At 42.5% G+C, this 13,989-nt stretch overlaps 1 protein-coding gene across 1 annotated transcript; it reads left to right on the top strand.

Moving 5' to 3' along the window:
- Nucleotides 1–5,638: 5,638 nt before the first annotated feature.
- Nucleotides 5,639–7,831, top strand: cnfn (cornifelin). Its single transcript, XM_021623793.2, has 4 exons — nt 5,639–5,787; nt 5,914–6,045; nt 6,251–6,387; nt 7,152–7,831. The coding sequence occupies exons 2-4, from the start codon at nt 5,916–5,918 to the stop codon at nt 7,239–7,241; spliced, it is 357 nt and encodes a 118-aa protein (XP_021479468.1). The 5' UTR covers nt 5,639–5,787; nt 5,914–5,915; the 3' UTR covers nt 7,242–7,831.
- Nucleotides 7,832–13,989: the final 6,158 nt, after the last annotated feature.

Here is a 13,989-nt window from a genome sequence, read left to right as displayed (position 1 = left end):
GTTTGGCAGCATGAGTGAAGGTTGCTTTGTTGTGAAATAGAAAGCTGATTATAGATTTAATTTTGGATTGGAGATGCTTAATGTGAGTCTGGAAGGAGAGTTTACAGTCTCACCAGACACTTAGGTATGTGTAGTTGTCCACATTTTTTAAGTCAGACCGTCCAGAGTAGTGATGCTGGATGGGCGGGCAGGTGGGGTAGTGATCGGTTGAAGAGCATGCATTTAATTTGACTTGCATTTAAGAATAGTTGGAGGCCACAGAAGGAGAGTTGTATGCCATTGAAGCTCGTCTGGAGGTTAGTTAGCACAGTGTCCAAAGAAGGGCCAGAAGTATACAGAATGGTGTCGTCTGCGTAGAACTGGATCAGAGAATCACCATCAGCAAGAGCGACATCATTGATGTATACAGAGAAAAGAGTCAGCCCGAGAATTTAACCCTGTGGCACCCCCATAGAGACTGCCAGAGGTCTGTACAACAGACCCTCTGATTTGACACACTGAACTCTGTCTGAGAAGTAGTTGGTGAACCAGGCAAGGCAGTCTTTTGAGAAACCAAGGCTGTTGAGTCTGCCAATAAGAATGTGGTGATTGACAGAGTCTAAAGCCTTGGCTAGGTTGATGAATACAGCTACACAGTATTGTCTTTATCGATGGCGGTTATGATATCGTTTAGGACCTTGAGCGTGGCTGAGGTGCACCCATGACCAGCTTGGAAACCAGATTGCATAGCGGAGAAGTTACGGTGGGATTCGAAATGGTCGGTGATCTGTTTGTTATCTTATCTTTCAAAGACCTTAGAAAGGCAGGGTAGGAAAGATATAGGTCTGTAACGGTTTGGGTCTAGAGTGTCTCCCCCTTTGAAGAGGGGGATGAACGCGGCAGCTTTCCAATCTTTGGGGATCTCAGACAATACGAAAGAGAGGTTGAACAGGCTAGTAATAAGGGTTGCAACAATTACAGCTTATCATTTTAGAAAGAGAGGATCCAGATTGTCTAGCCCAGCTGATTTGTCGGGGTCCAGATTTTGCAACTCTTTCAGAACATCAGCTATCTGGATTTGGGTGAAAGAGAAATGGGCAAGGTTTGGACAAGTTGCTGTGGGGGGTGCAGGGCTGTTGACCGGGGTAGGGGTAGCCAGGTGGAAAGCACAGCCAGCCATAGAAAAATGGTTATTGAATTTCTCAGTTATCGTGGATTTATCGGTGGTGACAGTGTTTCCTAGCCTCAGTGCAGTGGGCAGCTGGGAGGATGTGCTCTTATTCTCCATGGACTTTACAGTGTCCCAGAACTTTTTGGAGTTTGTGCTACAGGATGCAAATTTCTGTTTGAAAAAGCTAGCCTTTGCTTTCCTAACTGCCTGTGTATATTGGTTCCTAACTTCCCTGAAAAGTTGCATATCGCTCAGTACGCACAGGATGTTTTTGTGCTGGAGTGAACCAAGGGCCATATCGGTTCCTGTTTCTATTTTTTTTTAAATGGCTCATGCTTATTTAAGATGGTGAGGAAAGCACTTTTGAAGAATAACCAGGCATCCTCTTCTGACGGAATGAGGTCAATATCCTTCCAGGATACCCGGGCCATGCGATTAGAAAGGCCTGCTCGCTGAAGTGTTTTAGGGAGTGTTTGACAGTGATGAGGCGTGGTCGTTTGACCACAGACCCATTACAGACACAGACAATGAGGCAGTGATCGCTATGATCCTGGTTGAAGACAGCAGAGGTGTATTTAGAGGGCAGGTTGGTCAGGATGATATCTATGAGGGTGCCCGTGTTTACGGATTTGGGGTTGTACCTGGTAGGTTCATTGATAATTTGTGTGAGATTGAGGGCATCTAGCTTATATTGTAGGACCGCCGGGGTGTGAAGCATGTCCCAGATTAGGTCACCTAACAGTACGAGCTCTGAAGATTGATGGGGGGGCAATCAATTCACATATGGTGTCCAGGGCACAGCTGGGGGCAGAAGGTGGTCTATAACAAGCGGCAACGGTGAGAGACTTGTTTCTGGAAAGGTGGATTTTTAGAAGTAGAAGCTTGAATTGTTTGGGCACAGACCTGGATAGTATGACCGAACTCTGCAGGCTTTCTCTGCAGTAAATTGCAACTCCGCCCCCTTTGGCAGTTCTATCTTGTCGGAAAATCTTACAGTTAGAGATGGAAATTACGCGATTTTTGGGGGCCTTCCTAAGCCAGGATACAGACACGGCTAGGACATCCGGGTTGGCAGAGTGTGCTAAGGCAGTGAATAAAATAAACTTAGGGAGGAGGCTTCTAATGTTAACATGCATGAAACCAAGGCTTTTACGGTTACAGAAGTCAACACAAGAGCTCCTGGGGAATGGGAGTGGTGCTGCAGGGCCTGGGTAAACTACTTTCACTACACAATCATGGTGTTTTCTGTCTTTCTGTTTTTACAGTGTAGGCCTATGACATGTTTTTTTTTTTTAATCAGCACAAATTACTGTAGATTAAGCAATTAAAGCCCCACTCGTGGTCTTCTTAAACTAAAGTCATTTTTGACAGTATGGAGCACAATACCAGGAACTCCCTCAAACTTGTTTTCCAAAGACTGGGGTTCGCACTAGGCAGCTGCTGTAAGAGCTTATTTTTCACTGACTCTCCAAAGGTCGCAAACACAAGCTTGATAGGCAGTTTAAACTTCTTAAATTCAAACATTAAAATACACATATAGTCTACATTTGTGAAAAGTCATCCACAACAACCACAAACTGTAAAGTGCAAAAAGCTAAATGAGAGCAGAAGTGTGATTCACATCAATGAGCTATGTAGATATCAATAAGCGATATCCGTATCGCCCGTGGCTACACCACTGCTGTCGTCTTTTACCTCCAAGCGTTTATTCAAGTTGGATAATCTTTGGATACCAACAGCAGTTGCACCATTGGAAGACATACAGTAGCTTGGACTGTAGCCTACAAGCCTATTCCTGCTCTTTTCCCGCAATCCATCAAACCGATTTGGTGTGTCATCATAGTGGTCTCCGACTTGTGGTCAGACTCTCTCAGGCTGAACAAATTTAAACATGCGCCTTTTTCCAAAGCTGATTTGAATTTCATTGAGAAAACGTGAACATCCTTTCTGAATTTAAAAGGCATCCTAGAAGTAGGCCTAATCGATTGATAAATTGATTGACAAAGTCATTAATATTTTGTTTTAGTATGAGATTTAATTGTGAAGATGATTGTTTTCTTGACAGCTACCACACAAATGTCAATAGCCCATATATGGGAGACCCCATATATGTTCTATCATTCTCACTCAGATATCATATTACAGTGCCTTGCGAAAGTGTTCGGCCCCCTTGAACTTTGCGACCTTTTGCCACATTTCAGGCTTCAAACATAAAGATATAAAACTGTATTTTTTTGTGAAGAATCAACAACAAGTGGGACACAATCATGAAGTGGAACGACATTTATTGGATATTTCAAACTTTTTTAACAAATCAAAAACTGAAAAATTGGCCGTGCAAAATTATTCAGCCCCCTTAAGTTAATACTTTGTAGCGCCACCTTTTGCTGCGATTACAGCTGTAAGTCGCTTGGAGTATGTCTCTATCAGTTTTGCACATCGAGAGACTGACATTTTTTCCCATTCCTCCTTGCAAAACAGCTCGAGCTCAGTGAGGTTGGATGGAGAGCATTTGTGAACAGCAGTTTTCAGTTCTTTCCACAGATTCTCGATTGGATTCAGGTCTGGACTTTGACTTGGCCATTCTAACACCTGGATATGTTTATTTGTGAACCATTCCATTGTAGATTTTCATTATCTTGTTGGAAGACAAATCTCCATCCCAGTCTCAGGTCTTTTGCAGACTCCATCAGGTTTTCTTCCAGAATGGTCCTGTATTTGGCTCCATCCATCTTCCCATCAATTTTCACGTCTTCCGTGTCCCTGCTGAAGAAAGCAGGCCCAAACCATGATGCTGCCACCACCATGTTTGACAGTGGGGATGGTGTGTTCAGCTGTGTTGCTTTTACGCCAAACATAACGTTTTGCATTGTTGCCAAAAAGTTCAATTTTGGTTTCATCTGACCAGAGCACCTTCTTCCACATGTTTGGTGTGTCTCCCAGGTGGCTTGTGGCAAACTTTAAACAACACTTTTTATGGATATCTTTAAGAAATGGCTTTCTTCTTGCCACTCTTCCATAAAGGCCAGATTTGTGCAATATACGACTGATTGTTGTCCTATGGACAGAGTCTCCCACCTCAGCTGTAGATCTCTGCAGTTCATCCAGAGTGATCATGGGCCTCTTGGCTGCATCTCTGATCAGTCTTCTCCTTGTATGAGCTGAAAGTTTAGAGGGACGGCCAGGTCTTGGTAGATTTGCAGTGGTCTGATACTCCTTCCATTTCAATATTATCGCTTGCACAGTGCTCCTTGGGATGTTTAAAGCTTGGGAAATCTTTTTGTATCCAAATCCGGCTTTAAACTTCTTCACAACAGTATCTCGGACCTGCCTGGTGTGTTCCTTGTTCTTCATGATGCTCTCTGCGCTTTTAACGGACCTCTGAGACTATCACAGTGCAGGTGCATTTATACGGAGACTTGATTACACACAGGTGGATTGTATTTATCATCATTAGTCATTTAGGTCAACATTGGATCATTCAGAGATCCTCACTGAACTTCTGGAGAGAGTTTGCTGCACTGAAAGTAAAGGGGCTGAATAATTTTGCACGCCCAATTTTCCAGTTTTTGATTTGTTAAAAAAGTTTGAAATATCCAATAAATGTCGTTCCACTTCATGATTGTGTCCCATTTGTTGTTGATTCTTCACAAAAAAATGCAGTGTTATATCTTTATGTTTGAAGCCTGAAATGTGGCAAAAGGTCGCAAAGTTCAAGGGGGCCGAATACTTTCGCAAGGCACTGTAATTTGGCATAAGTATGGCAAAATGTGAAGAATTGCAAGAAATTCTCTTTAAAACTGTAAAAAAAGCTCTCCACCCCATGCCAAAATGAGTAGAATTGCATGAAATGACCTGTAAAACCTCTGCCCCATGAGACAATTGCATGAATTTTGTTACAAAATTGCAAAACAATTATCTTCCCACCATGGCAAAATGTGTGGAATTGCAATAAACAAACTTACATTTGTCTCTCCTCCATCAAGAGGGGAGCCACTAAAATGTTTTGCCGCGATGTGGGTGGCCCCCCAACCAAATCTCCCTTAGGGCCCCCCAAAATGCCCTGTCAGTAGTGTTGTTGCCCTGATAATTTGTTCAATATCTGATATTGGATGGGGCCGTTGGGTCTGTTAATGGCCATCGCTTTTGCATTAGATGTACAGAATTGCTGGTCTTGATTATCCTCACCCAGTCTATGTATTTTTTAAGAGAGTGTAAACAACACGAACCTAGGCTTGTACATTCATCATTAAACACACAAACACGCACATGCACACACCTGAGTGGCTGAAGTACAAGGTGACGCACTATGTTCCTGCTTTGTCCCATTTACCATACTGATAACAACAACCAAATAAAGAGGTTGACTTTTGAAAGGACTGAAACTTCTACGCCCAGAAACCAAACATTTGACATTTCTCTCTATGAGGTGTTCCGACAGTTCCAAATGGGTGGGCAGAACGCAGGTACTCTTAGTCTCGCCATATTTCATGGAAATGGCATTGTCACCATATGATGATGTCACCATGGGTATAAGAGCAAAGGGCCCCGTGGCGCTCCCATTCACAGCTTTTCCCAAAGCTCACCCAGGATATCTAAGGCCCCAGTGGAGACTGACAGGAATTGAGCACCAGCAGGTAAGTGGCAGGAGATAACCATTGGGACTCTAGTCGGCTTGAATATGAATATTGAATGGTATCAGTGTGTGGAGGTGTAAACGGATGTAGAACTTTGTCCAAATGTCTTCTTCTTCTCCCTGATAGTAATGGCTTATCAGAGTGAGATGGTGATCAGCTCCCAGCCTCAGGTCACCATCAACAACTACACCGTGACCTCCTCTGGGTCCTCAGATTGGAGCTCCAACGTTTGTGACTGCTGCGATGACTGCGGCATCTGTGAGTCCCACTCTGTGTGTGTAAAGTTATGCAAGCACAATGTTTGCATTGTGTTGAGTACACTGTTTAAAAATCCATAGACTGGGTGAGGTTATTCGGTATCAGGAGTTCTGCACAACTAATGTAACCGTGATGGCCTCTCAAACGGCCACACCAACAATTAATGGTGGAGACAGTGTGTGACTTTAAATGTTTTTTCTTCCAGGTCTGTGTGCGATCTTCGTGCCCTGTATCCTGGGTTGTAAAGTTGCACAGGACAATGGGGACAGTTGCTGTGTGCCTTTCCTCCCTGGAGCTTTGATCGCCCTGAGGACAAGCATCCGGAGCAAATACAGCATCTCTGTGAGTGACCCTACTACATCCACAATACAAAACCTATGTCCAGGACCTAAATATAATGGGAAAAATAAAATTCTAAGCCTCCTCAAAGAGTTATAATTTTAATATTTCCTTTATCACTCTAACTGAATGTTAGCGAGTATAGTATATAGTGTAAGGCTGGGAATCAATCCGATCTCGGGTTGATAGGCATTGCGTTTTTTAAAGGCAATCCAATTGAGACAATATATGTAGCATTTACTGTGAGTGAGATCTCTGTGAACACAGGAACATTGCCTGAGCTGCAATGCCTATAACCTCCGATTTAATTGAATACTGGCCTTAGTCTAGTAGTGAAGACTGAAGGAGTCAACAGTTGGCTATTCCTATTAAACAACAATGCAGTCAAGGATGTGCAAGTTTACAGTTAGCCACAACTGGGTGTTTTCATTCTGTTTTTCTACTGCAGACCATAGAATGCAAAAAAAAAGATGGTGAAAAAAATAATGCGAAGAGATGAGAGTTTAGACAAGTCAACCTTATGGGTCCCCCCCCTGTTCTCTCTCCACCCTCCTTTATAGAACTCCCCTGTAATAGGGTCAGGAGTTTTTTCTGACAACATGACCCGAACAAGAAAAACTCTGACCCTATTTATAGCCTAACTGCGACCTGACTAAGATTTTACTTTTCAGGTCATGTGGTCAAGCAAACGTCAAGGCCCTACCTATAAGTGTTGTCATGGTGTTTATGTTATGCTTGACATGTTAATCTTTTATGTTTTTACTCAGGGTTCCGTGTGTGATGACTGGGTAGTTATGACCTGCCTGCCTTTCTGCGGACTCTGTCAGATGGCCAGGGAGCAGAAGATGAGAGGCTGATCGGTTAAATGAGGGGAATAGGTACAGGCTTAATGGCAATCATGCATCCAGTCATGGGAAAAAAAACACAGTGTGCCTTCTGACGTCACAGGTACGATGTCACAGCCTGGTTGGAATATCCTATGCTTTGAACACAACTTTGTTGAAGTATTGCCTTGACTGTGGCCAGTCCATCATATATTTATTATGGGCTGTGCAATACTTTTAAAATATCATTATACTACTAAAGAACCGTACCTTAAACTATACATTATAGTTTACTACTATGAGGCACTTTATATAGTGGTGTTTTTTCTATCATTATCCAATGGTGTGTATTTGCTTGTCGGAAAATGACCTGATTGAGATGTTTCAGATTTCAATAAAGCACAATTTTCACATTCAAAAGAAAGTTGTTCTTCACTTTTTTTCATTTCCATAGAGATGGAGAGGAACATCCAGGGGTAGAAAAGTCAAGAATGTGCTTTTCTACCAAAGCTTTTTTTGGCACATTCTTGACTGGAGTCCCTGGGTTTTCTTCTCCCTCTCGATGTAAATAAAGAACAATAAATGGAGAGCAACTTTCAATTGAATGTGTCCCATGACTTCGGGTCAGTTGTCCATTTTCTTCCTCTTTCTGTACAACCAAAGTGAAAATCGTGTCAGTCATTAATCAAGTATTAAGAGACACATTTTCATAATGTAGCAGAAAGGACCAACATGACACAGCCCTCAGAGCACAGGTAAAGCGGGACTGGAGGCTTTTCAGTAAGATTATATGGGACTGAAGATATGATTTTGCTTTATTTTAATGTTATATATAGACTCTCTTAACCTAAAAATAACAAAAGTATTTGATAATTCATAATCAAATTATGTTATGATGGATTATGATAGGTTAATGAAATATTGCTTCCAGCGTCGATCAAAGCTCAGAAGGCTCATTTATCTTCTTGATCTGACAGAGTTCTAATCATGCCTGCCTCTGTGAACAAGTGGAATCATTAACAGTGGTTTGTTCGTTGTGTTTGCTTGTGTCCCTCGGATTTTTCCTTTTTAGCAGCACATTCACCACTCCCTCAAACGGCCAACTCCGCCCTCACGCAGCACAGGCCGAGGGCCTTAGACATGAAACGGACTCAGAGCAGGTGTTGTGCCCAAAATCTCCCCCTGCCAGAATCCCCCCCCCCCCTTCGCGTGAGCACGCATACACACAATTTTTCATTGCTGCAACTTGCTTGCTAGTGGAGATTTCGGCTCTAAACTCTTGTCAGTTTAGCCTACATTTCACTGATGTTAGTAGCAGAAAGCATTTTTTATTCGTGTCCTTCAAGGCAGCTGTCAATGATCACATTAGGTTGCGTTTCATTTTGTTTTTTTATGGCGGTTTGATCGCGGGGGAGGCACTAACGTCTGCAGTTTTCGGTTTGGCTATTTGTTTCAAGTGTATTAGTCTATAAATAAATCTCTTTGCCAAAATTCGTCATCACTCCCATGTCTTATTCGACTAGTAGTTGTTCTGAAATGTTTATTGCTTGCCTACATTTCACTCCCTCCTCTGTTTAATATAATCACCCACTGGCAAAATCCTGCCAAAATTCTCAAGATACAACGGAGTGAAGAGCAGAAATCTCAACTAGCAAGCAAATTAAGAATTGGGCGTGTGCGCGTTCACACGAAGGGGGGGGGGGGGGGGGGGTGGGGGGCGATTCTGATCTATCAATAGTTATTGATAGATCAGTCAGCTGGCTGCAGACTTATATTGCAGTAACATTGATGGGCTCTGGATAGTATTCCTTAGCCAGCTAAGAGGAAGTAAGAAGCTAACGTTAAAGTGAAATATGCAGAAATGTATTGCTCCTCCATCTCCTGGTTGCTAAAATTCTAATAGTTAGCTTAATCTCAGTTTATGTGACAAAACAAGCAAGTATAGGATAGAGAATAATTGTAAACCACTGAGAAAAATATTTTCCATAACCAAAAATATTGTATTTTCAGCTGTTTTAAGCTGGTGTATAAAACAACAAATCACATTTCTACGTGAATTTGATCAGGTGGCCCAAAAAGTTACATATTGCAGATTCAAACAGTGCCTAAACTGAGCAACAAATAGACTACTAAATTCTCACAATAACTTTTCTTTACAGAGAGTAGGCTACTGAGACAGACCTGTGATGTAGCGCTCACGCTTCGAACACACCATAGTATGCAGCATCATCTGGATATGTATGCAACAAAAGTTCAACATTCACCCAATTTCTGTCAAACCGTCTACACATACAGTTTGAGCATACATTCAATAGCACCACACCGAACGAACGCACAATGCTGCAAGGCAAACGCAGCATTTCATTGGAAATGAATGTTATTCTGGTGTAATTCTGGTCCAAAATGCAATGACGCTGTTGGTGTGATAGAAGCGTCAGTGGTGAGGCTGAGGCAGGCTGCAATGCATGCAGAAGGAAGCAGAAGAGACAGAGAGAGAGAGGTTAGTACAGTAGTTCCCAAACTTGTGGCCCAATGTGGGGTCTCCTGAGAAAATATGTACTTATCTTATCGAACAAGTTAAGAACTTTAAAAAAGGAGATATATTTAAATATGAACATATCCACATGGCCTATCTTCCCTAGGCCTATTTAAAATGCAATCAACATCCTAACAATACAGTTCTAACAATGTAAAACGTTTTTGTTTATATCAATGTTTGTTTGTCTTATCTCCATCGCCCACCGGATATTATAGGTTACCCATCACCTTTCATTTTTTTTACCACTACAAAACTGATATAAATACAGAATAGTAAGTGATATTCTAATAATTCATGTGAAGGGGCGCGTGCTCAGTCCCCTCCTGTACTCCCTGTTCACTCATGACTGTGCAACCAGGCACGACTCCAACACCATTATTACATTTCCCGAAGACACAAGAGTGGTAGGCCTGATCACAGGCAACGACGAGACAGCGTATAGGGAGGAGATCAGAGAACTGGCCATGTGGTGCCAGGACAACAACCTCTCCCTCAACGTGATCAAGACAAAGGAGATGATTGTGGACTACAGGAAAAAGAGGATAGAGCATGGCCTCCGACCGCAAGGCACTGCAGAGGGTAGTACTAACTGCCCAGTACTTCACTGGGGCCAAGCGTCCTGCCATCCAGGACCTCTACACCAGGCTGGGTCAGAGAAGGCCCAAAAAATGGTCAAAGACTCCAGCCACCCTAGTCATAGACTATACTCTCTGCTACCGCACAGCCAAGTCTAGGTCCAAGAGGCTTCTAAACAGCTTCTTCCCCCAAGCCATAAGACTCCTGGACATCTAGTCAAATAGCCACCCAGGCTATTTGCATTGCCCCCTCCCCTCCCCTCTTTAAACCATTGTCACTTTAATAACTCTACATGTACAGTTGAAGTTGGAAGTTTAAATACACTTAGGTTGGAGTCATTAAAACAAATTTTTCAACCACTGCACACAATTCTTGTTAACAAACTATAGTTTTGGCAAGTCGGTTAGGACATCTACTTTATGCATGACACAAGTAATTTTTCCAACAATGTTTTACAGACAGATTATTTCACTTATAATTCACTGTATCACAATTCCAGTGGGTCAGAAGTTTATATCCACTACGTTGACTGTGCCTTTAAACAGCTTGGAAAATTCCAGAAAATGATGTCAATGCTTTAGAAGCTTCTGATTGGCTAATTGACATAATTTGAGTTAATTGGAGGTGTACCTGTGGATGTATTTCAAGCCTACCTTCAAACTCAGTGCCTCTTTGCTTGTTATCATGGGAAAATCAAAAGAAATCAGCCAAGACCTCCTCCAGAAAAAATGTAGACCCCCACAAGTCTGGTTCATACTTGGGAGCAATTTCCAAATGCCTGAAGGTACCACGTTCATCTATTCAAACAATAGTAAAAGTAAAGTATAAACACCATGGGACCACGCAGTCATCCTACCACTCAGGAAGGAGACGCATTCTGTCTCCAAAAGATGAACCTACTTTAGTGCGAAAACCACAAAGGACCTTGTGAAGATGCTGGAGGAAACAGGTATAAAAGTATCTATATCCACAGTAAAACAAGTCCTAAATCGACATAACCTGAAAGGCCGCTCAGCAAGGAAGAAGCAACTGCTGGGTCTTCCAAATGGACAATGACCCCAAGCACACTTCAAAGTTGTGGACAACAAAGTCAAGGTATTGGAGGGCCATCACAAAGCCCTGACCTAAATCCTATAGAACATTTGTGGGCAGAACTGAAAAAGCATGTGTGAGCAAGGAGGCCTACAATCCTGACTCCGTTACACCAGCTCTGTCAGGAGGAATGGGCCAAAATTCACCCAACTTATTGTGGGAATCTTGCGGAAGGCTACCCGAAACGTTTGACCCAAGTTAAACAATTTAAAGGCAATGCTACCCAAATACTAATTGAGTGTATGTAAACTTCTAACCCACTGGGACTGTGATGAAAAAAACAAAAGTTGACATAAATCATTCTCTCTACTATTATTCTGACATTTCACGTTCTTAAAATAAAGTGGTGATCCTAATTGACCTATGACGGGGAATATTTAGTAGGATTACATGTCAGGAATTGTGAAAAACTGAGTTTAAATGTATTTGGCTAAGGAGTATGTAAACGAAACTGGCAACGGAAATGTGTAATGTAAATGTACCATTCATATCATTTGAAGGATGGGATGATTTTTAGTTAAATTATCACTTTTAAATTATGTTATTGAAATGTTACTTCATGAATTGACTAAAGTGTAATATTTTTAAACACTATATACTGTACACTATAATTACATAAATATGTATCATATATAATATGTATCATAATATATATCATATATATCCAAGATGGCGTAGCAGTCAGACGTGTTTGTCCTTCCTCTTGTCGTGAATTTTTTTTTTTTTTTTTTGCATATCTTTTTATATTTTTCTAAACCCTTACTTCAAAATACTATCCTGCAACCCACCTCACCCAATGTGGTGTGGACCTGCTTTTTCTCTAACTTATTTTTCTTTGCCTCTTACTGGAATCTCTCCAACATAAACTAGCCAGCTAACTAGCCAGCTAACGGTCATCAGCTAACCTTAGCTCGGAAAGCTCTCGCCAGTTTGTACAACGCGATTCAACCAGAGCATACCGGACCTATTTTTTTCTCTCCATATCCCCGGATTCCTATCGCAAGCTCTGAACTTTCTCACCTTCGCAGCTAACGTCCCCTGAATGCTAGCTGTCTAGAGCACAACGGACTGTTGGCTTACGAGGCCCATCGAATACGTTCTGAAGCCACTAGCTAGCAGTCAGCTATCCTTTGCTAGCGGTCATCAGCTACCTTTATCCTGGACAACTCTCGCCAGTCTGTACAGCGTGACTCAAACCAGAGCTAGCCGGACTTATTCTTCTCGATATCTCCGGATTCCTACCGCAAGCTCTGAACCTATTCTTTTTTTATAAACATATTATAAATGTATTTTTTCCACCTGGAATTATAGCAGCTAACGACCCCTGAACGCACAGCCGCTAATCTGTGGCCTGCTAGCTATCTTAAGCACATTGGACTGCTGATTTAAGAGGCCCTTCGGACATATTTTCTTCGGCCACTATACATATTTTGCCAATTGGCCTGGTTTACCACGCAGAGCTCTGCTGATCCGTCCGCTGATGTAACTGCACGAGGGGGGCACAACAGACTTCCCTCCGTTGCGTCATCCCTCTAAGACCTTTCTGTTAGCCTGCTAGCCCCATGCCGCTAGCTGCTTGAAGCCACGCACTGGACTTGTATGATCACCTGGCTACGCATGCCTTTCCCTAACGTCACCATGCTGTGTCGATTGCTGTTCTGGTTTGTAACTATTGTTTTATTTTACTGTAGAGCCTCTTGCACTGCTCAACACTCCTCGGCCAACAATTTAGTTCCACCCCCCACACACGCAGTGACATCACCTGGTTTAAATGCTATTTCTAGAGACAATATCTCTTTCATTATCACTATATGCACAGGTTTACCCCCACTGTATTCACATCCTACTATACCTTTGTCTGTACATTATGCCTTGAATATATTCTACCTTGCCCAGACATCTGCTCCTTTTTTTCTCTGTTATGAAAGTACTAGGCATCCAGTTCTGTTAGCCTTTAGCCGTACCCTTATCCTACTCCTCCTCTGTTCCTCCAGTGATGTAGAGGTTAATCCAGGCCCTGCAGTGTCTACCTCCACTCCCATCCCCCAGGCTCTCTCATTTGTTGACTTCTGCAACCGTAAAAGCCTTGGTTTCATGCATGTTAATATTAGAAGCCTCCTCCCTAAGTTTGTTTTATTCACTGCCCTAGCACACTCCACCAATTCGGATGTCCTAGCCGTGTCTGAATCCTGGCTAACTATAACATTTTCCGACAAGATAGAACTGCCAAAGGGGGCGGTGTTGCAATTTACTGCAAAGATAACCTTACTATCCAGGTCTGTACCCAAACAATTTGAGCTTCTACTTCTAAATGAACCTTTCCAGAAACAAGTCTCTCACCGTTGCCGCTTGCTATAGACCACCCTCTGCCCCCAGCTGTGCCCTCGACACCATATGTGATTTGATTGCCCCCCATCTATCTTCTGAGCTCGTGCTGCTAGGTGACCTAAACTGGGACATGCTTAACACCCCGGCCATCCTACAATCTAAGCTTGATTCCCTCAATCTCACACAATTTATCAATGAACCTACCAGATATAACCCCAAATCCGTAAACACGGGCACCCTCATAGA

The sequence above is a fragment of the Oncorhynchus mykiss genome, chromosome 2 (assembly GCF_013265735.2).
Source record: "Oncorhynchus mykiss isolate Arlee chromosome 2, USDA_OmykA_1.1, whole genome shotgun sequence".
NCBI lineage: Eukaryota > Metazoa > Chordata > Actinopteri > Salmoniformes > Salmonidae > Oncorhynchus > Oncorhynchus mykiss.
Note: the sequence above shows the minus strand (reverse complement) of the source record. Positions and strands in the feature narration are given on the sequence as shown.